The 25,475-nt window shown below is 45.1% G+C and overlaps 1 protein-coding gene across 1 annotated transcript in view; it reads left to right on the top strand.

Annotated features, from left to right (window-relative positions):
* Positions 1 to 1,696: 1,696 nt before the first annotated feature.
* Positions 1,697 to 25,475, top strand: part of ME3 (malic enzyme 3) — a 180,344-nt gene continuing 156,565 nt past the window's right edge. Inside the window, exon 1 of the mRNA XM_038383493.2 lies at positions 1,697 to 2,764. Coding sequence (XP_038239421.1) covers positions 2,582 to 2,764 — 183 coding nt within the window. The 5' untranslated portion in view covers positions 1,697 to 2,581. The remainder of the gene's footprint in view (positions 2,765 to 25,475) is intronic.

Below are 25,475 nucleotides of genomic sequence, written 5' to 3'. Positions count from 1 at the left end.
CCTATAGTCTGATTGAAAATGTGTACTCATCAGAGGTGCCTTCCCCAGCATCATGCTCCACCAACAATTGGTGCTGTGAGGGGCTGAGCTCCAGAGTTAAAAAAAAGTTCTGGGCTGTCGAGGAGAATGGATCCTCTGCTTGCCTTCTGCGCATTCTCCTTCTCCTCCTCAACAATGTCCTCGTCGTTGTTGCCCAAGGTCGCCCGGGGCTCCTGAGAGGTATCCACGGAGCGTTTTGAGGTAGTGGTGAGGTCGCTGCCTAGAATCGCATGCAGCTCATCAAAGAAGTGGCATGTCTGTGGCTCAGAACAAGAGCGACTGTTCGCCTCCCTTGTCTTCTGGTATGCTTGCCGAAGCTCCTTTATTTTCACGTGGCACTTCTGTGTGTCCCTGATGTAGCCCTTCTCCCCCATGCCCAACGCGATTTTGGCATAGATGCCAGCGTTTCTTCTGCTGATTTGGAGCTCTGCCTCACAGGCTCCTCTCCCCACATAGCAATAAGATCCACCACCTCCTGTGTGCTACATGCTGGAGCGCATTTGCAGCCATGAGCATCCATTGTAAGCTGTGCTGGCGAGCTCTCCATGCTGATCAAACAGGAAATGATCATTCAAAAGTTCCCAGGGCTTTAACAGGCAGGTGGCTGTTTCCTGTGTACCTGGCTGAAGTGCAGTGGAGTTGAAAGTGCTCTCCAGCGTGGTCATTTGAATTACACAGTGCAGTGTCTACACTATCCGCATGTTGATGTTGACTGAAGCACTACACCTCTCGTGGAGGTGGAGTACAGAAGTCGATTTTACAAGCCCTTTAGGTCAGCAGAAGGAATTCAATAGTGTAGGCACATACGTTATTAACTTGACCTAACGCAGCTTATGTAGGCCTAACTTTGTAATATAGACCAGGCCTCAGTCCTTTGTCCCAATCTCCCTCCCTGTTCAGGTTGAAGGTTACGTGAGAGGGCTTTGGGAAAGGACTGATGTTCCCTAGATTTGCAAACAGCTCTCAGTTTTAACCCGTGACCCCAATGTCTCACTAATTTGGCCCTACTAAATATAACACTTTATTTTCTTGTTGTTGGGGTTTTATTTTTTGCAAAAAGAAAAGGAGCACTTTGTGTTTTCCACTGAATGTGTCCGATGAAGTGAGCTGTAGCTCATGAAACTTATGCTCAAATAAATTGGTTAGTTTCTAAGGTGCCACAAGTACTCCTTTTCTTTTTGCAAATACAGACTATCACAGCTGCTACTCTGAAACCTTTATTTTTTGGAAGTGTTAATAAGTTTACAAATCCTTCCCATGTAAATATCAGAAACAAAACAATCATTACCACAGGTAGCTTTTCTTTAAAGAGGCATTACACAGGAATATAGTCCTCAGATCTTTCTGTTTAACAGGGCATCATACAAGGAGTCTCATGAAAACATCTGTGTCATTTCTAGTGACTTTATTAAATTGAGTGCAATGTCACTCTACACCTTAAACAGACCAGGTATGTCTCTCAAATGTTAATATTCAAAACATTTGGACAACTGTGCTGGGGTTTTTGCAGGTGAATGTACTTTGAGTACTGAATAAAAAGTATCCACATATCTAAGCCTCTGTGTGTCCTCCCTCTATTTGCTGGGTAGGTAACTGGCGCAATAGGCCACCAGTGGCGTGCCCTCTGGTGAGAGGGGGAGTGAGCACACCATTCCTCTGCGGCTCTGCAGGGATCACACCTCCAGGCACCCTAGATCTGTTTGTTTTGACCGTGGGGCCTGTAGAGCTCCTGCACCCTAAGTCCTTGTTGCCAGCTTGGGAGCATCTGAACCTCCGCAGCCCCTCGGTCTCTCTGCTGCGGCCTTGGGGGAGCAGAGGGGGAATCTAGCTCCATTACCGGCATGTTCTCTCCCTGCTGCTGGCTCAGGGGATGCGGAGAAGGGATGGGGGCAGCTCCATCAGTCCGGTTCCTGGCCGGGCGGCGCAGGGGGATTGAACCTCGCTCCTGTACTCCAGGCTCTCTCCGCTTTGCCAGCTGGCTGGGGGAGGAGGGAGGCCCAGACCCCTGCTGCCTGGGGCTAGATTTGGGGAGGGAAGACAGAGCCCGCTGGGATTGTTTTGGTGGCCCTGGGGAGGCTGCTCTCCAGCCGGACCAACCTCCTCTGTCCCTCCCAGCGCAGGGGAGCAGGCCGGTGACCGTGGAGAAGCAGCTGCCGGGATCACTCTCCCTCTCCCCGAGCATCTGAGCCTTGACGGGTCCGGGAAGGGGGCGGCCGGGAGGAGGTGCTGCCTCCGCCGCAGCTGCTACTTGATCTGCTTCCTGGGTTTCCTTTCACTTTTGCAGGGTCGCTCCAGGGGCTGAGGCACTTGCTGGGTGAGGAGCACCGAGCTCTGCGCTACCTGCGAGCCAGCAGCGGGCAGCACCCGCTGCAGACCCGCCCCTGGGGCAAAACTGGGGGTGGGGTCCCCCACCCCCGGACTGCTCCCCATCTCTGCAGGCCCCCAGGTCTCCCCCACCGTTGCAGGCCCCTGGGGAGAGCTGCCTCGCTAACCGCACCGCCTGGGGCTTGCACCGACCAGGTGGCGCCGGGCTCCCGACGCGATGATACCGCTTTGCAACCGAGCTGGGCGCCACCTGCTGCGGGTGGCGGGGGCGAGCCAGTGGCTGCCTCTCCTGACCCCCCCGCCGAGCAGAGGCTGCCATTCGGGGCAAGCCCGGGGCGCCCCGGCCAAGGCCACCAAGAAGAGAGGCTCCGACATCACCAGGAACCCCCACCTCAACAAGGTACGCGCCCCGCCTTGCCAGCCCTGAGCCCTGCCCCACGCCTGGCGAGCCCCCTGCGTAGTGCACCGCGTCCACACCGCAGGGCGGCCCCGCGGGCTGGGCCGGGATCGTGCGCGGGGGCACGTGTGCCAAACTGCCCCGGAGCGGGCGCTCGGGGCACGCGGGCAGCGCGAGAGCCGGGGCGGCTTGGACGGCCTGGGGATGGGATGGGGGCCCCTCCGCCGGCCATTATCCAATCAAAGCCCGGCCTTGCAGCCGGCCTTTAGAGCAGCGGCTTTGATTGGTGCGTGGGGGCCAGCCGCGGCCCAGCCCAGGAGCCCGGCTGTCGGCGGAATGGCCGCAGGGTTGCCCGGGCATGGTCCCAGCGCTCCCGGGAGAACGGCGGGGCCAGCGGCTGGCTGAGGTAACACAGCCCCAGCGTGCGTTCAAATTTCCCTCCCGTCCCCTCACAGAACCGTTCACTTTCTGATTGGCCTGGGTATGGCCACAGGCACTTCCTGGCCTTTTCCAGTCTGGGACAGGTTTCAGAGGAGCAGCCGTGTTAGTCTGTATCCGCAAAAAGAAAAGGAGGACTTGTGGCACCTTAGAGACTCACAAATTTATTAGAGCATAAGCTTTCGTGAGCTACAGCTCACTTCATCGGATGCATCCGATGAAGTGAGCTGTAGCTCACGAAAGCTTATGCTCTAATAAATTTGTCAGTCTGGGACAGTCTCCCATTTCTCTCCTTTTGTGCGGGTTCATAGATAGATTCGTAGATGCTGAGGTCAGAAGGGACCGTTCTGATCTGATCATCTCGTCCCACCTCCTGCACAGCGCAGGCCACAGAATCCCACCCACCCACTCCGGCGAAAAACCACCCATGTCTGAGCTATTGAAGTCCTCAAATCGTGGTTTAAAGACTTCAAGGAGCGGAGAAGCCTCCCTCAAGTCACCCGTGCCCCATGCTAGAGAGGAAGGCGAAAAACCTCCAGGGCCCTTCCAATCTGCCCTGGAGGAAAATTCCTTCCCAACCCCAAATATGGTGGTCAGCTAAACCCTGAGCATATGGGCAAGATTCACCAGCCAGATACTACAGAAAATTCTTTCCTGGGTAACTCGGATCCCATCCATCTAATATCCCATCTCAGGGGATTAGTCCTATTTACCCTGAATATTTAAAGATCAACTACTTACCAAAATCACATTATCCCATCATACCATCTCCTCCATAAACTTATCAAGTCAAATCTTAAAACCAGATAGATCTTTTGCCCCCACTGCTTCCCTTGGAAGGCTATTATTGTGGTAACACTCACACCCGATTGGGGCCCCCTTGTGCCAGGTGCACATTTAACTGATCAAGTGTGTATTCTCCAAAAGAACTCCAAAAATGAGTGCAGGGGGAAAACGGGAGAGCTCCTAAAAAGACCAGGTCTAACAGGTAGGATACTGCAATGCATTTCACCATACTTGGTAGTTAGATATAGAACCAGCCATTTATTTATTTGCATTAAGACATGCACGTTTGAGTTTGTTTGCTTCGGGTTTGTTTGGTTTTTTTACGCTTCTCTTGAATGGGTTTATAGCTGTCTGTTCTGTGCCCTAAATAGTATTTTCCATGTGGAAGAGGAAGTCTTGATTCTCAGTATTGCTCAAACTGCAGCATAGACAACCTTAATAGCAGGATATCCTATTCTTCATTCCTTACTCAGGAAGAACTCACAGGGAATCCAAAATAGGACCTGAAAGTAATTTAGCTATGAATCATACAGCTCCATATTTTAGATTGAATTTGAGAATCATATAAATGTGTGTGTTTCAGCAACATTGGGTTCAAACTCGTTACATTAAAATTGTTACTGATTATTCAAAATACTTTAGCTGTCTTAGAAGTCATGCCTACCATAAATTTGGCAATGATTAGATAGTTAACAAATTGTCTGTTACTTTATACTCCTGCTGTCCATTGTATCCACCCTATTATCTCTTGTCTTGTACTTGGATTGTAAGCTATCTGGAGTAGGGACCATGTTTTATTTTAATGTTTGTACAGTGCCTAGTGCAATGAGCTTGGGTCTTCAAGTGCTATTTTGATACATATGATTTTGCATCCCCAAATATATAGGAGCACTACGACTCAACTGCATGTGCAGCTTTGCAGATTATCTATATATTAGGGTTCTGGACTTCTGCATCATTTTCAATCGCTATATGGCAAAATCTGTAAAGCTAAAAAGATTATGAATAGTGTCAGCTATACATGAACACTGATCAATTGCTAGTGCTAAAGCGCTGCAGATGTTTTTTGTTCAGATGCTATCTTGTCATCTAGCCTTGTGCAATGGTACTTTATGCAGAGCAAAATATCTGGCATTGCTACTGAGATTACATGTATTGATTATTACTGAATAATTATTACCTTAACCTTTGAAAGTGAATCACTTGGTATGATGCAATATGATATTGCTTCAAATTGGCATGGTTCGCACACCTGGTACAAATCATCTCTACACAATATTTCTTTAGAACAGGGGTGGCCAACCTGAGCCTGAGAAGGAGCCAGAATTTATCAATGTACATTGCCAAAGAGCCATAGTAATATGTCAGCAGCCCCCCATCAGCTTCCCCCCCTGTGCTCCCAGCGCCTCCCACCCATCGGCAACCCCGCCAATCAGCACCTCCCCCTCCCTCCCCACACCTCCTGATCAGCTATTTCGTGGCGTGCAGGAGGCTCGGGAGGGGGGAGGGAGCAGCGAGGGCACAGCAGGCTCGAGGAGGAGACGGGAAGGGGTGGAGTGGGGGCAGGGCCTGTGGAAGAGCCAGGCCCATTGAGCAATGAGCACCCCCTGGCACATTGGAGAGTTGACGCCTGTAACTCCAGCCCCAGAATCGGTGCCTATACAAGGAGCCGCATATTAACTTCTGAAGAGCTGCACGTGGCTCCGGAGCCCCAGGTTGGCCACCCCTGTTTTAGAACATGATCCTTCTCCCATTGAAGTCAATGGCTAAGCTTCCATTGAGTACTTCCTTAAGAATCAAACCAGCTGTGAAGAGTTTTTTTCTTCCATGAGGGCTATGGAAGACTCTTGTTAAGAATTAATGTACTTGGATGCATGCAGAGGAAGGGGAGAAGAAGAGCTTCTGTCAGCAGTAAAATATGTTGCAATGTGCAACACCTTGGTTTCAAATTCCATGTTTCTGCCTGTCTCTATCTTAGGTACTTATATGGCCCTGTTAGGATAAGAGCTGAGCGCCTCACAATCTTTCATGCATTTATCTTTACAACACCACTGTGATGTAGGGAAGATCTGCTAATTATGGTCCATGGTTTATCTGACTCTCTCTGTCTCTATATATATGCCTGTGTATGGCTCTCCAGTAACTGGAGCTATGTACTTTGTTCTTTCTGAGCAATTCAGAACAGGCTTTTATTTCTTTACTGGACATACCACAGAATATTATAATTACTAAAGAATAAACTATCTTCATTTGAGGTGGGATGTTCCAGGCAGTTTATCCAATTTATCGGTGATCATGGAATGCTATGTGGTAGGGATCATAGCTGCTGCTTTGGTTTAGGGTCTGAGTTTGCTGTTTTCATGTGAATTTGCCAGTTTCACGTGAATTTGCCATTTCCAGATGCTCTTACATTTTCAGATAGCAGCGATGTAGTGTCATACTGTGTAATAAGAAAAGGAGGACTTGTGGCACCTTAGAGACTAACACATTTATTTGAGCATGAGCTTTTGTGAGCTACAGCTCACTTCATCGGATGTAGCTCACGAAAGCTGATGCTCAAATAAATGTGTTAGTCTCTAAGGTGCCACAAGTCCTCCTTTTCTTTTTGCGGATACAGACTAACACGGCTGCTACTCTGAATACTGTGTAATGAGCACCTTGGTGCTCTACACTCTGTATTGGCTGCTATGGTAGCCTAATAGCTCCCCGGTGACGTTTAGGTGTGGGGTTTGATGTCTAAATTAATGGCTTAGGACCCAATTGGCCAAAAAACTGTCTCTTTGCAGCAGAGTCACATGGAGAGTGAGTTAGTTTAGTAATCAGTGTAAAGGCTTGAGCTCTATTGGTTTAATACAAAGGGAGCTGTTGTCTGGGCTCTCTGTGAGGGCCTTTCAAACTTGAAACTCACCCCTGCCCTTTTGCCTAAAGTAGCCTGAATTGACTGATATTCAGGGGAGACTGCAAAGCCCAAGAATTTTATTTCTAAGTATTTGTCCAGGCTGTCTAGAGCTTGGGATGTGGTGGTTAGAGCTTTAACTTTTGGGGTCTCAAATCCTTATGATATATATTTACCTCCAATTCGCAAATCCTTATGACTTAAAAGTGCACCAGTATGTCCTGCCTGAGTTGGACATATTGCAACATCGTTCAGAAAGCACAAAGGAAAGATGGTCTGGTGGCTAAGGCAGATGACTGGGATTCAGGAGGCCTAGGTTCTGTTACCAGTTCTTTCACTGACTTCCTATGTGATGTTAGAGAAAGTCACATGGAAAGGAATTTTCAAGTGACTTCTTTTGGGTATTCTGCAGTGGATTTGAGCAGCCAGTTTTAGACATCCTGATAACAAGGGATGCTTTCAATGAACAACATGGCTGGATGCTTGGTCTTTGAAAAGATGATGTCAGGAAAGGCATCCAAGCTATTTGAAAGCTCGGGCTCACGTGTGCACAAGATGCTGGGATTTTCAAAATCTTACTCCTGTTTCTTCCTATGCTCTCCAAGTGCTGCTGATCTCCCCTTTTGTAAATGTTACTGCATTTTCTCTCGTCCAAAATCACTCAAGATGCTGGGGCACCTTTGGCCTACTGAGGCAATACAATGAGGTTACTGCCCTCAAATTGATACAAAAGCCTCAAAAATAGATGAAGGGGAGGAGAGAGGAATTAGTCACTGAGTTTTTAAAAAGTGCAGATATAGCAGCTTTTAATTTCCTGTCTTTGAATGTGGCAGAAGTGGAACATGAAACACATAAGGAGTAGTGTCTAGATACATCTGCTAACATTTTCAAAAGTTTGGGAAGATGCAGATAGCCATTTGGGTTACTATCTAGGGGTACAAGTGGTAGTTGGATGCCCAAGGGATTTTAGCCATGCTCAAGTTGCCCAAGAAGCCATTGGTGGGATTTTCAAAAGCAGTCATGTAAAATTCCTGGGTGCTCAGGACGTATGTTTTTATAGATTGTAATTGTCACCCCTTAACCTTCTCTTTGTTAAGCTAAATAGATGGAGCTCCTTGAATCTATCACTATAAGGCATGTTTTCTAATACTTTAATCATTCTTGTGGCTCTTTTCTGAACCCTCTCCAATTTATCAACATCCTTCTTGAATTGTGGGCACCAAAACTGGACCCAATATTCCAGTAGTGGCTGCACCAGTGCCAAATACAGAAGTAACATAACCTCTCTACTCCTATTTGAGATTCTCCTGTTTATGCATCCGAAGATCACATTAAATCTTTTGGCCATGGCGTCACACTGGTAGCTCATGTTCATCTGATTATCCACCACAACCCCCAAATCTTTTACAGAGTCACTGCTTCCCAGATATAGTCCTCCATCCTGTAAATATGGCCTACATTCCTTGTTCCTAGCTGCATACATTTACATTGAGTTGTATTTCTAAGATAGCCAGGGTGTTTGGAATAGTTTGTAGCAATACTAATATAACAAATTTGAATGCAACATTCCTCAAATGTATGTATGCATATGGTACGAGCAGCTTGTGGCCCTCAGAGACATAGTATGGGTTCTTGAGGCCAGAGTGGCTGCACTGGGGGAGCTAAGGGGGACAGAGAGGTACATAGAAGAGACTTTCAGGGACACAATAGAACAGTATCCCACTCAGCCTCACAGACTTTGTGCTGTTAAGGAGGATGAAAGTCTCAGGGAAGGAGAACAGCAAGCTGGAGCAGAGGGAAACAATCCTATATTTGGGGCTGTGAGCTTTCCTTGATGATGTCATGGTATCCTCTCGCATTGAGGTTACCCCTGAAGGGGAGGGAACTCCAGATACGAGGAAGACCTAGGTTAGCAGTTTTCAAACTGTGGGTCCATCTTAGGCTTGCTGAGGTCTGGGGCTGAAGCCCGAGCCCCAGGGCCCAAGCCGAAGCCCAAGAGAGTCATAGAATCATAGATGATCAGAGTTGGAAGGGACCTCAGGAGGTCATCTAGTCCAACCCCCTGCTCAAAGCAGGACCAATCCCCAATTTTTGCCCAGATCCCAAATGGCCCCCTCAAGGATTGAACTCACAACCCTGGGTTTAGCAGGCCAATGCTCAAACCACTGAGCTATCCCTCCCTCCTTCAGCACTGGATGGTGGGGCTCAGGTTACAGGCCCCCTGCTGGGGGCTGGCATTTGTTTTTGCCTCCCCGGCCCGGGGCAGTGGGGCTTGGGCTTTGCCCCCCTCTCCCCCCACCCAGGGCAGCAGGGCTCAGGCGGGCTCAGGCTTCAGTCCTCCCTCCTGGGGTTGTGTAGTAATTTTTGTTGTCAGAAGGGGGGTCACAGTGCAATGAAGTTTGAGAACCCCTGAGCAAGGTAATGGTAATGGGGGATTTGATTATTAGAAATCTAGATAGTTGGGCTTGTGATGACCAGGAGAACCACATGGTAAATTGCCTGCTGGGTGCAAAGGTTGTGGATCTCATGAGACACTTAAACAGATTTGTGTGCCATACTGGGGAGGAGCCATACTGGTTTTGGTAGGTACAGGTACAATGACACAGGGAAAGGAAGGAGAGAGGTCCTGGAGGCCAAATTTAAGCTGCTACGCAAGAGATAAAAGTCTAGGACCTCCATGGTAGCATTTTCTAGAATGCTTTCAGTTCAACACTTAGGGCCAGAAAGACAGGCAGAACTTCAGGGTCTTAATGTGTGGATGAAATGATGGTATCAGGCAAAGGGTTTTAAGTTTATTAGAAGCTGGGGAACCTTGTGGGAAAGAAGGAACCTATACAAGAAGGATGGGCCAAAAATGGAACCAGACTGCTGGCATGTAAAATTAAGAGTTGTAGAGGATTTTTTAAACTAAGAGTTGGGGGAAAGCCGATGTGCAGGGGAGCATAGGGGTCGAGCATGCGGGGTTAGATCCTTAGGGATGAATTTAGTAAAGGGGGAACTCTATATCCTAGTAAAAAGGATAGGAAACAAGTTGGTAAAGTACAGGTAGGAGGCAATAAGGAACAGTCAAATGTAAAAGAATCCCATTTACATATAACATATGAAAGCACGCAACTGAATATTGACAAAATTTGTAAGTGCTTATATACAAAAGCAAGAAGTCTAAATAGAGAGGCAAGGTTGGTGAAATACCATCTTTTATTGGACCAACTTCTGTTAGTGAGAAAAACAAGCTTTTGTACTTATGCAGCCGCCATACAGTTCTGTGTAATCTCAAAAGCTTGTCTCTCTCACCAATAGAAGTTGGTCCAACAAAAGATGGTACCGCACCTACTTTGTCTCTCTAGTATCCTGGGACCAATATGGCTACAACAACACTGCATACAGAAGTCTGAATACTAAGATGGATGAACTAGATGGCCTGGCATTAAATCAGGTTATTGATGTAAGAGGCATCGTGGATACTTGGTGGAATGAGATAATCAGTGGAACATAGTGATACCAGTGTGACACTGGCAGACCAGTACCAGCTCATGCCATGTTCCCCATATCTCCACTGAACACTGACAAATACATAGCTGGAACCAGTCTGGATCACCTGTGTGTTAGTATTGTTTAAATAGGTATTAGAATTATAAGAATGTTTTTAGATGTTACTGAATGCTTGTAAGTTACTGCATGAATTAATCTCATTTATAACATCTGGATCCCATATTGCAACATAATATTTGAACGGTTGCATTGTAAGCCTCTATAATTGTGTAAATCCCTAGACAGGAGAGAGACATTAAGGCTATGTCTACACTTGCAGAGTTTTTGCGCTGTAAGTTTCACCGGTGATAGGGAACCGGTGAAAGAAAAGCACTGGTTTGTGTACTCACTTACTTCCAGAGGCATCAGATAGTGTTCACATTTGCAGCACTTCCATAGCTGATGAGAGCACCACACTGAGGGCAGCTATCCCACAGTGCAGCTCTCTCCATTATGACGATAGGTCTTGTGGGAAGGGGGCGGGGGGGAGCCCAGGGTCCATGCGGGTGATCGTTTGACCCATGGAGCAGCCATGGTCACTTGGCCAGATGAGCACTTGCAAACAAAACAGGAAAGGGAGTTTCAAAGTTCCCCGGGACTTTACAGGGGGAGGGACGGACTTCTGTTTACCTGGTGTCAGAGCAGCAGAGATGCTAGCCAGTGATCACCCTAGGTGCTCTAGGATATCCTCCGGAGGCTAAAAGCTTTTTACACAGGAAGAATGTGTCTTCACTTGTACAACACCGCAAAAGGATCAGCGGTAAGAACTGTATGCCTCTTGTACAGGTGGTTTTCTGTTTGCAGTGAAACTTCTGAGTTTCACCGCAAAAAGTCATTGGCAAGTGTAGATGCTCCCATGGTTTTTGTGCAAAAAAGGGACTTTTTGCAATTTATATAGCAAGTATAGACATGCCCTAATTAGTGTGAATGCAGATCTCCAACAGAAGGTGTTATGTCCTGCCCGTCAAGGAAGTCCCAGCAACACTAGATGGACTAGATTAGAACATTAAAGAGGACAAAAGACTTTGGCTGTGTCTACACTACCGTGGTAAGTCGACCTACACTACACAACTCCAGCTACATGAATAACGTCAATGTACGTTAGGTTGAATTACTGCGGGGTCTACACCAAGGAGGGTTGATGGAGAAACGCTCCCGTCGGCTTACCTTACTCTTCTCATCGGGGGTACAGGGGTCGACTGGAGAGCAACCTGCTGTCGATTTGATGGGTCTTCACTAGACCCGCTAAATTGACAACCAGTGGATTGATCTCAGAGCATCAATCCTGGCTGTAGTGTAGATGTAGCCTTTGTTGTTTACTCTCTCCCCTCCCCCCCGAAGATGAGATTTGCAAATGAATTCCTCCCACCAGCTGAGTTTGCCACTCAAAGGAGAAGTGGGGAAGGGAATAAAAAGCCCTAACAAGGAGGAACTATATCTTTATGCTGCTTGCATTCTGTGGGCAAGGATTACTAGGCATAAGCAAAAGATCCCCAGTGCGTAGCCTGGGTTAGCCATAAGGACATATAGAGTTTGCTTATCATAGAAGCTTTTATTACTTTTTGAAAGGTAAGATTGGGACTCATTTGTGTGTATATATGTCTGCCTGCTTTAACCTTGTAAAGAACTCTCCTATTTAATTTTCCTATTAATAAATCTGTACATGGTTTATTACAGGATTGGCTACATGTGTTGTCTTTGGTGTGAGATCTTAAGTTCAATTGACCTGGAGTAAGTGACTGAACCTCTAGGTCTGGGAGCGACCTGAACATGTAAGGGACCATGTATCACAAAGGCATACTCACCTGGGTGGCAAGACAGATTGGAGTACCCGAGGGGACTGTCTGTGACTCCATGTTTAGGCTGTTATAGTGTCTGATGAGTTTGCACTTTGTAACTAGTTGGTGAAGTCTAAGTACAGAACTCACAGCCAATTTGGGGTTTGTGCCCTGGTTCTTAACAGTCTCCCCTGAGGTTGGTACACATGCTGTTGAGCCACTGCAACTTGATGACCAGGGTACAAAATACATTGGAATGAAAGAGTGGGTCACGCTAGTATGTGAAAGAAAGCACAGAGTCAAATAAAGTAAAAATCTAAAATGACTCAAACTGCATCATAAAATTTCCATGGATAGAAATTCCATGCTTGAATAATAAGAGTATAACAGTAGGCGTATACTACTGAGCATCTGACCAGGATGGTGACTGTGAAATGCTCAGGAAGATAGAGAGGCTACAAAGACAGAAAATCCAGTAATAATGGGGAATTTCAACTATCCTCATATTTGAGTGGGTATATGTCACCTCAGGAACAGATGCAGAGATAAAATTTCTAGACACCATAAATGACTGCTTCTTGGAGCAGCTAGTCCTGGCGTCCACAAGTGGAGAGGCAATTCTTGATTTAGTCCTAAGTGGAACACAAGAACTAGTCCATAGGTAATAGCATCCGTAATGTAATTAAATTTAACATTCATATTGGTGAGTTTCTTTTGCATTTTCCATAGTAGCATTTAACTACACAAAAATGAAGAAGATAGTTAAATGGAAATTAAAAGGAATATTACAAGGGTGAAATGCCTGCAAACTGCATGGAAACAATTTAAAAACACCATAATAGAGGCTCTAATTAAATTTATACCACAAATAAATTTTTAAGAAAAGGCACCGTGGCTAAGCAGCAGAGTAAAATAGATGGTTAGAGGCAAAAAGGCATCTTTAAAAAATTGGAAGTCAGATTCTACTGAGGAAAATAGATAGAGCATAAACTCTGGCAAATCAAGTGTAAAAGTATAATTAGGCATGCCAAAAAAGAATTTGAAGAGTAACTAGCTAAAGACACAGAAACTAACAGGGAAATTATTTAAGTACATCAGAAGAGGAAGCCTACCAAACAGTTGGTGGGGCCTCTGGACCATTGAGGTGCTAAAGGAGCACTCAAGGAAGACGAGCTGGTGTGGAGAAACTAAATGAATTCTTTGCATTCTTCCCTTCAGAGAATTCCAGACTGAGGTGTCAGTAGGGGAGGTTTTGGAACAAATTGTGTAATTCATCAGTAATAAGTCACAAGGACCAGTGTATTTACTTACCCAAGAGTTCTGAAGGAACTCAAATACAAAATTGCATACCTACTAACTGTGGTATGTAACTATCACTTAAGTCAACCTCTGTACCAGATGACTGGAGGACAGCTAATGTAATACTAATTTTAAAAGGGCTCCAGAGGTGATCCTGGCAATTATAAGTCAGTATGCCTAATTTCAGTATCAGGCAAATTGGTTCAAACTATAGGAAAGAACAGAATTATCAGACACATAGATGAACATGATATATTGGGGAAGAGTCAACACATTTTTTATAGGGAAATCATGCTTCAATCTATTAGACTTCTTTGAGGTGTCAACAAGCATGTAGGGAAGGGTGAAACAATCCATAGTGTACTTGACTTTTAGAAGGCCTTTGACATGGGCTCTCACCAAAGGCTCTTAAGCAAAGTAAGCAGTCATGGGATAACAGGGAATGTCCTCTCATGGATCAGTAACTGGTTAAAAGTTAAGAAACAAAGGATAGGAATAAATGGTCAGTTCTCACAATCAAGAAAGGTAAGTAGTGGGGTCCCCTGAGGATCTGTATTGGGATCTGTCCCGTTCTATATATTCATACACAATTTGGAAAAGGGGATGAACAGTGAGGTGGCAAAATGTGCAGATGATACAAAATTACTCAAGAGAATTAAGTCAAAAGCTGACTTTGAAGAGTCACAAAGGGATCTCACTAAAAAGTAATGCACACTGGAAAACATAATTCCAACTGTACATACAAATGATGAGGCCTAAATTAGCTGTTACTACTCAAGAAAGAGATCTTGGAGTGATTGAGAACATCTGTTTCGTGTGCAGCGGCAGTCAAAAAAGCGATGTTAGAAACCATTAGGAGATTGATAGATAATAAAACAGAAAATATGATAAATCCATGGTACATCCACAAGCAGTTTTGGTCACCCTCTCTCAAAAAAGATACATTGGAACTGGAAAAGGTGCAAAGAAAGGCAACAGAAATGATTAGAGGTATGGAAGAGCTTCCATATGAGGAGATATTAAAAAGACTGGGACTATTTAGCTTAGAAAAGCAATGACTAAGGGGGGATTGTGAACCTAACTGAATCCCAATGCAAGAGAGCAAGGGGCTCAGTGGTATCTGCTAATGTGTTTCCAGTGGTCTGACCACTTTATTGTATCCCTGTTCATTAATGTCATACACTGTATCTGATGTGTGTCATTTAAGGTATTATTGGAAAATTAATAACACACTGATCATTAATATTCTTGCCCTGGTGTGCATACAGTAAATGCCCAAGGGACCATACAAGTATGAAGAAAATGTGGAACTAAAATGTGTTTTACTGGACAAATCTCATGAGAAACAGGTTTCTCCCAGCCATTGCCTCCAGCCAGGTGTCCTCAGAAGTAATTAGCAATCACATGTCAAGTGGCCATTCATTTGCATCGCAGAGGGCAGGAACGGATCAATCTGCATTTTAGTGGGGGAAGAAACCACTATGGTTCCTTCACGACCAGATCCCATGTCTCCTTCCTCACAGCTTGAATGCACTTTATTTTGTGTGTGGAAGAGTAACGTTCAGAAGAATCCATTTCAAAGGGTCACTGGATTATAAAAGGGGTAGGCAAAGAACCCCAAGTTGTATTTCACCTAAGAAGACAAAGGTACTGAGCACTTCGTCTTTGTGGGAGAGCCTGACCCAGCGTGAGGTCAGACATCTCGTTTGAGGAAGAGTGGTTAGAATCTTACCTTGAACCAAGTCTGTAGTTTTGTTAAGTCTTAGTCTCTAGAACAAAGTTTTATACTGGTGACCCCTTTCACATAGCAAGCCTCTGAGTGTGACCCCCCCCTTATAAATTAAAAACACTTTTTTATATTTAATACTATCATTAATGCTGGAGGCAAAGCAGGGTTTGGGGAGGAGGCTGCCAGCTCGCGAACCCCTATGTAATAACCTCACAACCCCCTGAGGGGTCCCAATCCCCAGTTTGAGAACCCCTGGACTAGAAAGTGTTTTTGACTTTTATTTGCTTGTAACCATTTCTAGCTCTGTCCTTTATCCCTGAACTCACTAAAAATCCTATCTCCTTTTCTTAATAACTGGTTTTTCTTTTAATTTAAACCAACCTAGTGCTGTTTGAATTGAAGTGATAAGCCATGCATTTTGTGGAGCAAATAAAACCATATTATTCCTCTGAATGGTCCAGCAAAGGGGCCCCTCACTAGTCTGGGATTGCATGCCAGAACTTGACAGGAATATGATAGAGGTCTATAAAATCATGAATGGAGTGTAGAAAGTGACTAGGGAAGTGTTATTTACCCCTTTTTATATCACAAGAACCAGGGGTCACCTGATGAAATTAATAAGAACCAGGTTTAAAACAAACATAAGGAAGTGCTTCTTCACATAATACAGCCAACCTGTGGAACTCCTTGCCAGTGGATGTTGTGAAGGCCAAAAGTATAACTGGGTTCCAAAAAAGGATTAGATAAATTCATGAAGTATAGGTCTATGAATGGCCAAGATGGTCAGGGACACAACCCCATGCTTTAGGTGTACCTAAACCTCTGATTGCCAGAAGCTGGGACTGGATGACTGGGGATGGACCACTCATTCCCTGTTCATTCCTTGTGAAGCATCTGGCACTGGCCACTGTTGGAAGCCAGGATTCTGCACTAGATGGACCAGTAGTCTGACCCAGTATGGTTATTCTTATGACTGAGCTGATGCACCCACTAGATATATACTGACATTATCACTTTATGTATGTTAGAGGCCTGTGTGTGCAGTATAAAAGCAGTCTATTTTCAAATATCTTTGGAGAGTGTCCAAATCCCCAGGATTTGGGACAAGCAGAGGTGGTGGGAAAAATGGCTTAGAAAATAAGGGAGCAAGAGGAATCTAACTACTCAGATCCAAAATCAACACCATAGTCATAGAAATGATGCTCCTCCAGGAAGAGCTACTGATTAAACACTCAAAAGCCCTTTCTGCCAACATAGAGCAGAGGCTTTGTACTCTGAATGTAAGCTGGGTAAATACTCTGGGGGAGGAAATGGTAGGATATAGGGATTCTGGATTTATAGCCACTGCAGTCATAAACACCGCCTTTCCCTCCTGGATGGCTAACAGCTATCTCACTGATGGATTAAGTATGTCTTGTATCTCTATACCCCGTATTTTCTGTCCTTGATCCCCTCCAGAGGTTGTATGACATCTATAGTATCCAGTAAAGAAGGGACATTGTCCAAAGTGCAGAACTCCTGCATCACTTTGGTGTAAGGCCTGCCTATTCCTAGAAAAGCAAACATGATCTGTGTCACAGACACTGACTTCAGTAGTACCTTCAGTGTGATCCCTTGGACCATGTGGCAAGGAAGTAGAATGCAGTGCCAGCACAGATTGGGTTGGAAAGGGCCTGGCTCCTCTGACTGCCTTATCTGTGATCAGCTGAAGGGGGAGAAGGTGGTGCTGAGTAAATTTAGAGGTGAACCTGCACTCCTGTGTAACCTGTGCCTGACTGAGCAGGAAGACTTTTCTCTGGGGATCCTGGACTCTATTAAGAAGGCTGAGGCACCTTGTCCTGCTACTTTCTTCCCGGAGTTGTCTCATGATACACAGCCGTCATATGGCCAGGTGCTGTATCCTCTTCCTTGTGCCATTTATGGTTTGTCGGGGGCCTTTTGGCACTGGGGCAATTCAAGTAAGAAGACAATTTGCTGATTGTTACTTATTATCAGTTATACATTACGGCCACGTTGATCCATAAATGTGTTCTATTCACCCCAGTTTTTCCAGGGCTGTTGTGAATCCACCTGCTGTCCCTCCCTGGCTGCAAATGCATTTAGCCAGCTAATTGAGCTGTAAGACATGTAAACTCATAAGCCAGCCAGTTCCCTCTTGGACCACACATTTGTAGAGGCTAAGAACTTAAGTTATTGCTTCCAAAATCAATTGTATTTTTTCCTCCCGCACCCAACTGCCTTATGTTTTGCATTATTCAGTTGGTAGTTTAGGGATTACTCATGTAGTTTGCTGAAATGCCCACTCTTGAGCCAAATCAATGTTTTCCTTTGGAGATCTGCCATTGCAAACACTAAAGACATGATGATCTAGAAATCAGTACATTTTAGAGGATGGCAGAATATTGGCATTATTGTTCCTGTCATCCCCTCGAATAGATAACTCAACATGCTTTTCTGACAGCTGCAGTGCAGATGCAGTGGGTAGAAAGAGGTCTTTTATATGTCTGGCTAATATATTATAGTTTGTCTATACTGATTGCCCTCTTGGACTTTTCATGCAGTCTACCTTGGGGACTTGTACAAAACCAAATTGACTAGTTTGGATACTTAAGAATGAACCCAGTTAAGGGGAGGGAAATTAATTCCCTCACTGCTGGTTTCTGCTCCAGCATCATTGGAGTGTACCGCTGGAATCTGGTGCATTATTAGAAGGCCAGAGTGTTCTTTTGAGCTTTTCCATCGACTCTCTGGGTGCAGAGTTAGGCTGAGTGCTTCTGGCCCTAGTGTTCCACTGGAATGTTGGGAATCAGTGACATAGCCTGGTGCACATGGAGCCACGTGGGTGCTACCAAGTAGGTGAGGCAGCACTTAAGTGGTTAAGCCTAAAATTAGCCAGAATAATAAGATGGGTGTATGTAGGGCAAAATGAGGCATTGAGGTGACTGGCTATCAAGGTGATGAGCATAGTATAAGATGGGTGCTCAGACTGGGGTGGGTGCTAAGACTGAATCACTGTGTCTATGCTCTGAGCTCGGGGGGTCTCTATCCTTTCTATTCATTTGATCATCTAGGTGTAGGATGCAAAAAGAAAAGGAGGACTTGTGGCACCTTAGAGACTAACAAATTTATTTGAGCATAAGCTTTCGTGAGCTACAGCTCATTTCATCGGATGCATTTGGTGGAAAATACAGTGGGGAGATTTATATACACACACAGAGAACATGAAACAATGGGTTTTATCATACACACTGTAAGGAGAGTGATCACTTAAGATGAGCCATCACCAGCAGCAGTGGAGGGAAAGGAGGAAAACCTTTCATGGTGACAAGCAAGGTAGGCCATTTCCAGCAGTTAACAAAAACATCTGAGGAACAGTGGGGGGTGGGATGGGGTGGGGGGGGAGAAATACCATGGGGAAATAGTTTTACTTTGTGTAATGACTCATCCATTCCCAGTCTCTATTCAAGCCTAAGTTAATTGTATCCAGTTTGCAAATTAATTCCAATTCAGCAGTCTCTCGCTGGAGTCTGTTTTTGAAGTTTTTTGTTGAAGGATAGCCACCTTGTTATTCAAAAACCAGTCGGAGAACACTTCAATCTCTCCGGTCACTCGATTACAGACCTGAGGGTGGCTATCCTTCAACAAAAAAACTTCAAAAACAGACCCATTGTTTCATGTTCTCTGTGTGTTCTCTCTCTTATATTCCGGATCCACCACTGCTTTGTTACTGTTTATACAAGGCCCTGCAAATGAAGTAGGAGGCTTCTTGTTCGGTTCCAAATATTTCCTGCTAAGGGCGGATCGTAGCATTTTGAGACAGAGAAGAGGAGTCAAGGGTATTGAATGTAGGAAGCAACTGGCGACAGCAATCTAAAATGCTGCTTATTGTATTATGAACAAGCAGCTGACGTAAAGCACGAAGAATCAGAGGGGCTGTGTTAGTCCGTATCCCCAAAACAATGAGGAGTCTGGTGGCACCTTAAAGACTAACAGATTTATTTGGGCATAAGCTTTCGTGGGTAAAGCACGAACTGGGTTTGGCTTGCAAGCACTTCTGTCCTTTGACTTGGCAACAGCTTCTGGTACCTCTTCTGTGTATCCAAGACATGCTAGGAGGGTACAAACTTCTTTGTCATAGATTCATAGATACTAAGGTCAGAAGGGACCATTCTGATCATCTAGTCCGACCTCCTGCACAGAGCAGGCCACAGAATGTCACCCACCCACTCCTATGAAAAACCTCACCCATGTCTGAGCTATTGAAGTCCTTAAATCATGGTTCAAAACTTCAAGGAGCAGAGAAGCCTCCCTCCAGTCAACCATGCCCCATGCTACAGAGGAAGGCAAAAAAACCTCCAGGGCCTCTTCAATCTGCCCTGGAGGAAAATTCCTTCCCGACCCCAAATATGGCAATCAGCTAAACCCTGAGCACATGGGCAAGATTCACCAGCCAGATACCCAGGAAAGAATTTTCTATAGTAAATCAGATCCCATCCATCTAATATCCCATCTCAGGGGATTTGGCCTATTTACCCTGAATATTTAAAGATCAATTACTTACCAAAATCCCATTATCCCATCATACCATCTCCTCCATAAACTTATCGAGTAGAATCTTAAAACCAGATAGATCTTTTGCCCCCACTGCTTCCCTTGGAAGATTATTCCAAAACTTCACTCCTCTGATGGTTAAAAACCTTTGTCTGATTTCAAGTCTAAACTTCCTGGTGGCCAGTTTATACCCATTTGTTCTTGTGTCCACATTGGTGCTGAGCTTAAATAATTCCTCTCCCTCTCCTATATTTATTCCTCTGATATATTTATAGAGAGCAATCATATCTCCCCTCAACCTTCTTTTAGTTAGGCTAAACAAGCCCAGCTCCTTAAGTCTCCTTTCATAAGACAAGTTTTCCATTCCTCGGATCATCCTAGTAGCCCTTCTCTGTACCTGCTCCAGTTTGAATTCATCCTTTTTAAACATGGGAGACCAGAACTGCACACAGTATTCTAGGTGAGGTCTCACTAGTGCCTTGTATAACGGTACTAAAACCTCCTTATCCCTACTGGAAATGCCTCTCCTGATGCATCCCAAAACCGCATTAGCTTTTTTCACAGCCATATCACATTGGCAGCTCATAGTCATCCTATGATCAACCAATACTCCAAGGTCCTTCTCCTCTTCCGTTACTTCTAATTGATGCATCCCCAACTTATAACTAAAATTCTTGTTATTAATCCCTAAATACATAACGTTACACTTCTCACTATTAAATTTCATCTTATTACTATTACTCCAGTTTACAAGGTCATCCAGATCCTCCTGTATAATATCCCGATCCTTCTCCGAATTGGCAATACCTCCCAGCTTTGTATCATCTGCAAACTTTATTAGCACACTCCCACTTTTTGTGCCAAGATCAGTAATAAAAAGATTAAATAAGATTGGTCCCAAAACCGATCCCTGAGGATCTATAGACTTCGCAACACTTACCTGACTCATAATCCCTTGCAGGCTAGATCACTGCAGTGTTCTGTATTTGGGGTTACCCTTGAAAAGTAGGTGGTGATGAATGCCGTGGATTCTCCTCTTGAGAGTGGGGCCTGAGGGCGGGTATAATGCTGGTGCTCTGAGATCTGCCCTGGCTCACATCTTTACTTCTGAGTGAAATATATGATTTTGGCTTGTGCTTTCTCTCGAGGGCCCAAAATGTGTTGAGTCCTGATTATTTGAGAGGCTGCCTCTCCTTCAAGTGTCCAGTGCTACCCAGAGGATTCAGGGGGCCTGGGGCAAAGCAATTTCGGGGGCCCCTTTCATAAAAAAAGTTAGTTTTGCCACCCCAAGCGGTGAAGGGGAAAAAAAAGAAAAACCCAAGTTGTGCTGCCAAAGAAAGAAGAGGACAGGAGGACCCGCCGTCGAATTGCCGCAGAAGACTGAAGCGAAGCAATTGAGCTGCCGCCGAAGTGCGGCTGATGAGGAAGAGAGGGACTGAAAGACCAGCCACCAAACTGCGGCCGAAATTGCCCCCCCATCTGTGGGGCCTGGGACAAATTGCCTCACTCCCCCCCCCCCCCGGGTGGCCCTGCAAGTGTCCCTTACTGTGATTAGGACATTGCTGCTGTCTGTTCCTGGTATCAAACCATACAAACGCAGTGGCTGTGTAGAAGGGAGAATGGTGGTGATTGCGACATGGTGAAATCTGATACCATGAGTTGGGAGGGGAGGAGGGCTCTGCTCCAGCAGAAACTCCTGGGGGCATAGCGCCTGACTTAACCACAGTGAATCTTGGAGCATAGACCAGCATAGCTCTGCTGCTAAGCTCCTCTTTGGCAGGGTGCAGGATGTGCTCCCCTTGGCCTATTGGTTAGTGCAGAGGAGGAGGCTGGGCTGTGGCCCTGCCCAGTTGTCTGCCTGTGGGAAGGCTAGTGCAGCCGGTGAGGTTATTTGCATGCACTCTGGGTTTAAGGACTGAGATTAGTTCCTGCACAAGGAGACTGGAATAGTCTTGTGCCTTATTCTCTCCCCCATGCTAGCACACCCATACGGGGTCTGTCGCAGTCGCACCTGGAAGGTGTTCTATTCCTTTTGACTGTCTGCACCCTAACTGAAAGTTCATTAAAGGTGAAGGAAGCCAAGCTATGTTCAGTGACAGGTGTGGCTATTGATATAGCAATGCCTTGGGACAAACTCTTGAGCCAACATCCCCTTTCCCCCCCGGACATCAGAGAAGTTGTATCTACATCCATACTTTGCTTCACAGGCCTGTGTTTATTCTGATATGTTCCAGATCCATTCTCGGAAGTCCTTTGGTGCTGTGAACAAAGCACAAAAGATGCTCTCTATGTGCTGGCACACGTCCTAATACAGCGGGAAGCAAGGTCAACATTTCAATAACATGTGGTCATGCTGTCCCCAAATACTTGCTCAGCAGCCTGGTTCAAGAAGCACCGTTCTAGATTTTGTTACTGGTGTATGCAGGAAAGTGGGAGAAAATGCACTTGTGGCTGCAGGGACTCTTCATGCAAAAATCTGCAATACTGGAGCAATGTGCTGTGTTTTATGTTTGATTCTCAATCCACAGATGCTTTGAAACTTACAAAATGCAATGCTTACAGGCTTTTAAATCAGGTAGTGGAGAATGAGGTTTTGGTTGCTAATGTTCAGCAGCCCTCTGCAGCAAGATTCACTAACCCTTATTTTCATGGAGTCCAACTGGTGCCGCTTACCGTCATTTCAAAGTGCTAATAGCAGCGTGACTTGTCTACACTAAGGGTGTGCATCCATGGGTGTGCATCCTGGTGGCTGGCCAGCAACAGTGGCTGTAGTCAGGGAGCCTAACATGCCCTAACAATAAAGAACTGGGACTGAACTGAATGGTCAGAGAGAGCCCTGCATACGCACCCTAAAAGTGGTGTTTGTATATCAGGGTTTAGGCCTGGACTACACTAGAAATGGTTGCTAGCCTAGCAATGTAAGTTAAGGGTGGGATTTTGCGGTGTTTCTGTGCTACCAAAAGCCCTCGTGTCAGATATGTTTATATCAACAAAAAAGAGCTGTTGCTGGGATAGCTTATTTCACTTGCTGAGCCAGTATGAGCTACACCAGCAAAAGCACATTTGTGCTGATATAAGTTGTGTCAACACTTGGAGGGTTTTGCCTGTATAGCTATAGTGGCAAAACTTTTACACATAGATTAGGCCTTAACCATTCTGACAGGTCAGTGTGGGGAAGCTAGCGCTCCTGCTGCTTGTGCTTTCCCAGTTCTGTGGACAGATAAGAGCTTGCTCACTGTTAGTCCTTTGCAAATAAATAAGAATAGAGGTGCGAGGAGTATCCACTGGGCAACTTTCACAGGCACTAAATTCACACATATAGATTAAAACTAGAACAAAATAATGAACACGAATTGTAACTCAGGCCAAAAACCATCTCTGGAATTTAAATTGAAATCTCAGGAATCTTAACACTTTCATTTTCAAGTGGATGCTGAGAACACAGGTGGGGGTGGGATAGGGCGTTGTTTATTTATTTTTGTTCTAGACATGTCATTGGATTTGCCATGCATTAGTGCCTCTCTTAAAGATACTGATGTAATTGATGATCCAGTGGCTGGGCTATTTGCAGACTCACGTCTGAGATTGACCTCTGCAGTCTTGTTCTTTGTGCATTATAGATTTGGCGCTCACTGGGCCAGATGCAACTCTGGTGTAAGCAGGTGCAACTCTGACTTGGTTTTGGATGGAAAGAATGCAAACTGAATTTCTGTGGACCCCCCTTTGTAGGCAGCCGTAAAGCATCATTAAACTGTTAACTGACATTGCCACCATTTTGGCTGGTAGGGTAAGTTCAGAGCTGCTGGGGCTACATAAGGAGAAGATGGGAACTCTAAAGAAAAGACAAACAATGTGTTCGAATGAAGGCATGGGAAACCTGACTAATTCCATCCTTGAGCTGTCCTAGAGCCTGATCCTATGAGCTACTGAGTGCTCAGGACTCCTCTGGATTGAGATCCTAATGTCCAGAATCCTTGCTTATGGAGAGAAGTGCCCCTTAGTCCTATGTGCCCTTGGGATAGCAATTCCTGGGGACTTACTTGCTAATAGAAATACAGTGTTAAAGTTTGTTCTTTAGTGGGAGCAGCCCATAAAAAGTTTAAATCCGTTACAGGGGATGCTGGAAAAAGGAGTTATGCAGCAGCCTTCAGCAAAAAGTTTAATTTTACAGAAAGTGAAGTCAACTTATTTTTCCATTTGTTTCTGCTTCCTGCCTGCTCTGCCCTTGTTTTTCCATAACTATTTAATATGTTGAGATGAGAGGGTGTTTACATTAGATTTCTTTTGGACTTTGATTTACTGATCTCAAGGCAGATTGGATTTAAACGTGCAAAAGGAGTTTACAAACCATAAATAGGACATCTTTGGACATTAAACTTGACCCTTATCCTAATAGCTTTAATTACCACGTGCATAGTTTCTGTTCTGCTTTTCTTTCATTTGCTGATGTGGTCAAATTATGCAAGCTCTTTTTTAAAAAATATCTGCACAGATTTCACAGTGATATTAATTTGTTTCTGTTTTGGAACCAACTAGGGCAAAATTACTAAACCTTTACAGCATTTTTTAAACTCCAAGCCTGAATGTTGCTTTTTTAACAAAACAATGGGGGAGATTTTCAAAGACCCGGTGAGCAGTAATTTCCCCCCAAAACGTGTCATTATAGCATCTGCAGAAGACTAAACATCATTCATCTACATTTTTTACTTTGCCTTTGGTAAGGGATGAAATACCTAGGGCAAGCCAAGCTAGTAAATTAGTTGTCATTACGCTGCAATGAATGTAGCTGACTGTACAGTAGTTCCAGCTTGTTTTGGGGGAGGTGGCACTGGGGTTATTTAAGCAATGAATTTGTGCTTGCTGAGGTGCATGGATGCAAAGCCAAGTTCTGTCCTTGGCTCCCTGATATCAGCGGGAGAGACAAGCACGTGCAAGGGCAGAATTTTTGCCTGTTTATAAAATATTGTCTATTCTAATACCCAGGAGCATACAGAACCCTCAATATCCAGGATCATGGTTAAGGAGGAGAGTTAAGTACAGCATGTTTAAAGAGGCGGAACCAAATCTTAGGGCCAAATCCTGATCTCATTGAAAACAATGGCAAAAGTCCCACTGATTTCAGGAGGACCAGCATAGAGCCCTTGGGTGTAACAACATACTTGTGTATCAAATATACTGTTATTTCTATTGTTACCAAGAGGGGCAAATTACACAATTGTTTATAACGCCTAATGTCCTCCTGAGCTTCGGCGGTATGTTTTTTCTTTCTCTGGTTCCTACAAGTGAGGCCTAGTGATGCTTGGGCTGTAACACATTACGCCTGGTTTGGCGAAAGGAAGGCATTTTTGCCTTAAGACAAATTCTCCCACTTGCAACTCCTGGGCCTTTTCTATTCTAGAAGATGTTGTACCCATTCTTCAGAGGCACTAGTGCTAGCAACAGTGTAATCACTAGTGCAGATGGGAATCTGGCATTTTCAGCCCCATGCAGGTTCAGTGCCCAGTGCATTAGAACAGTGCTGAAAATGCAGGACCCCTATTTCTACTGGTGCTTCTACCACTGGTAGCACTGGGGCAGCTGCAGTCTCTGGAAAACTGGCACACAGCTCTCTTGCTGAAATGCACCTTTTCGATGCCCCACGGGCTCATTGAATGCTGTGTGTCTCCCTGGGCAAGAGAAATCTTGGCTAAGCAGCTGTGATTAGAG

Source organism: Dermochelys coriacea, chromosome 1 (assembly GCF_009764565.3).
Source record: "Dermochelys coriacea isolate rDerCor1 chromosome 1, rDerCor1.pri.v4, whole genome shotgun sequence".
In the NCBI taxonomy this organism is placed as follows: Eukaryota; Metazoa; Chordata; order Testudines; family Dermochelyidae; genus Dermochelys; species Dermochelys coriacea.
This window is presented reverse-complemented; position numbering and strand designations above follow the sequence as displayed.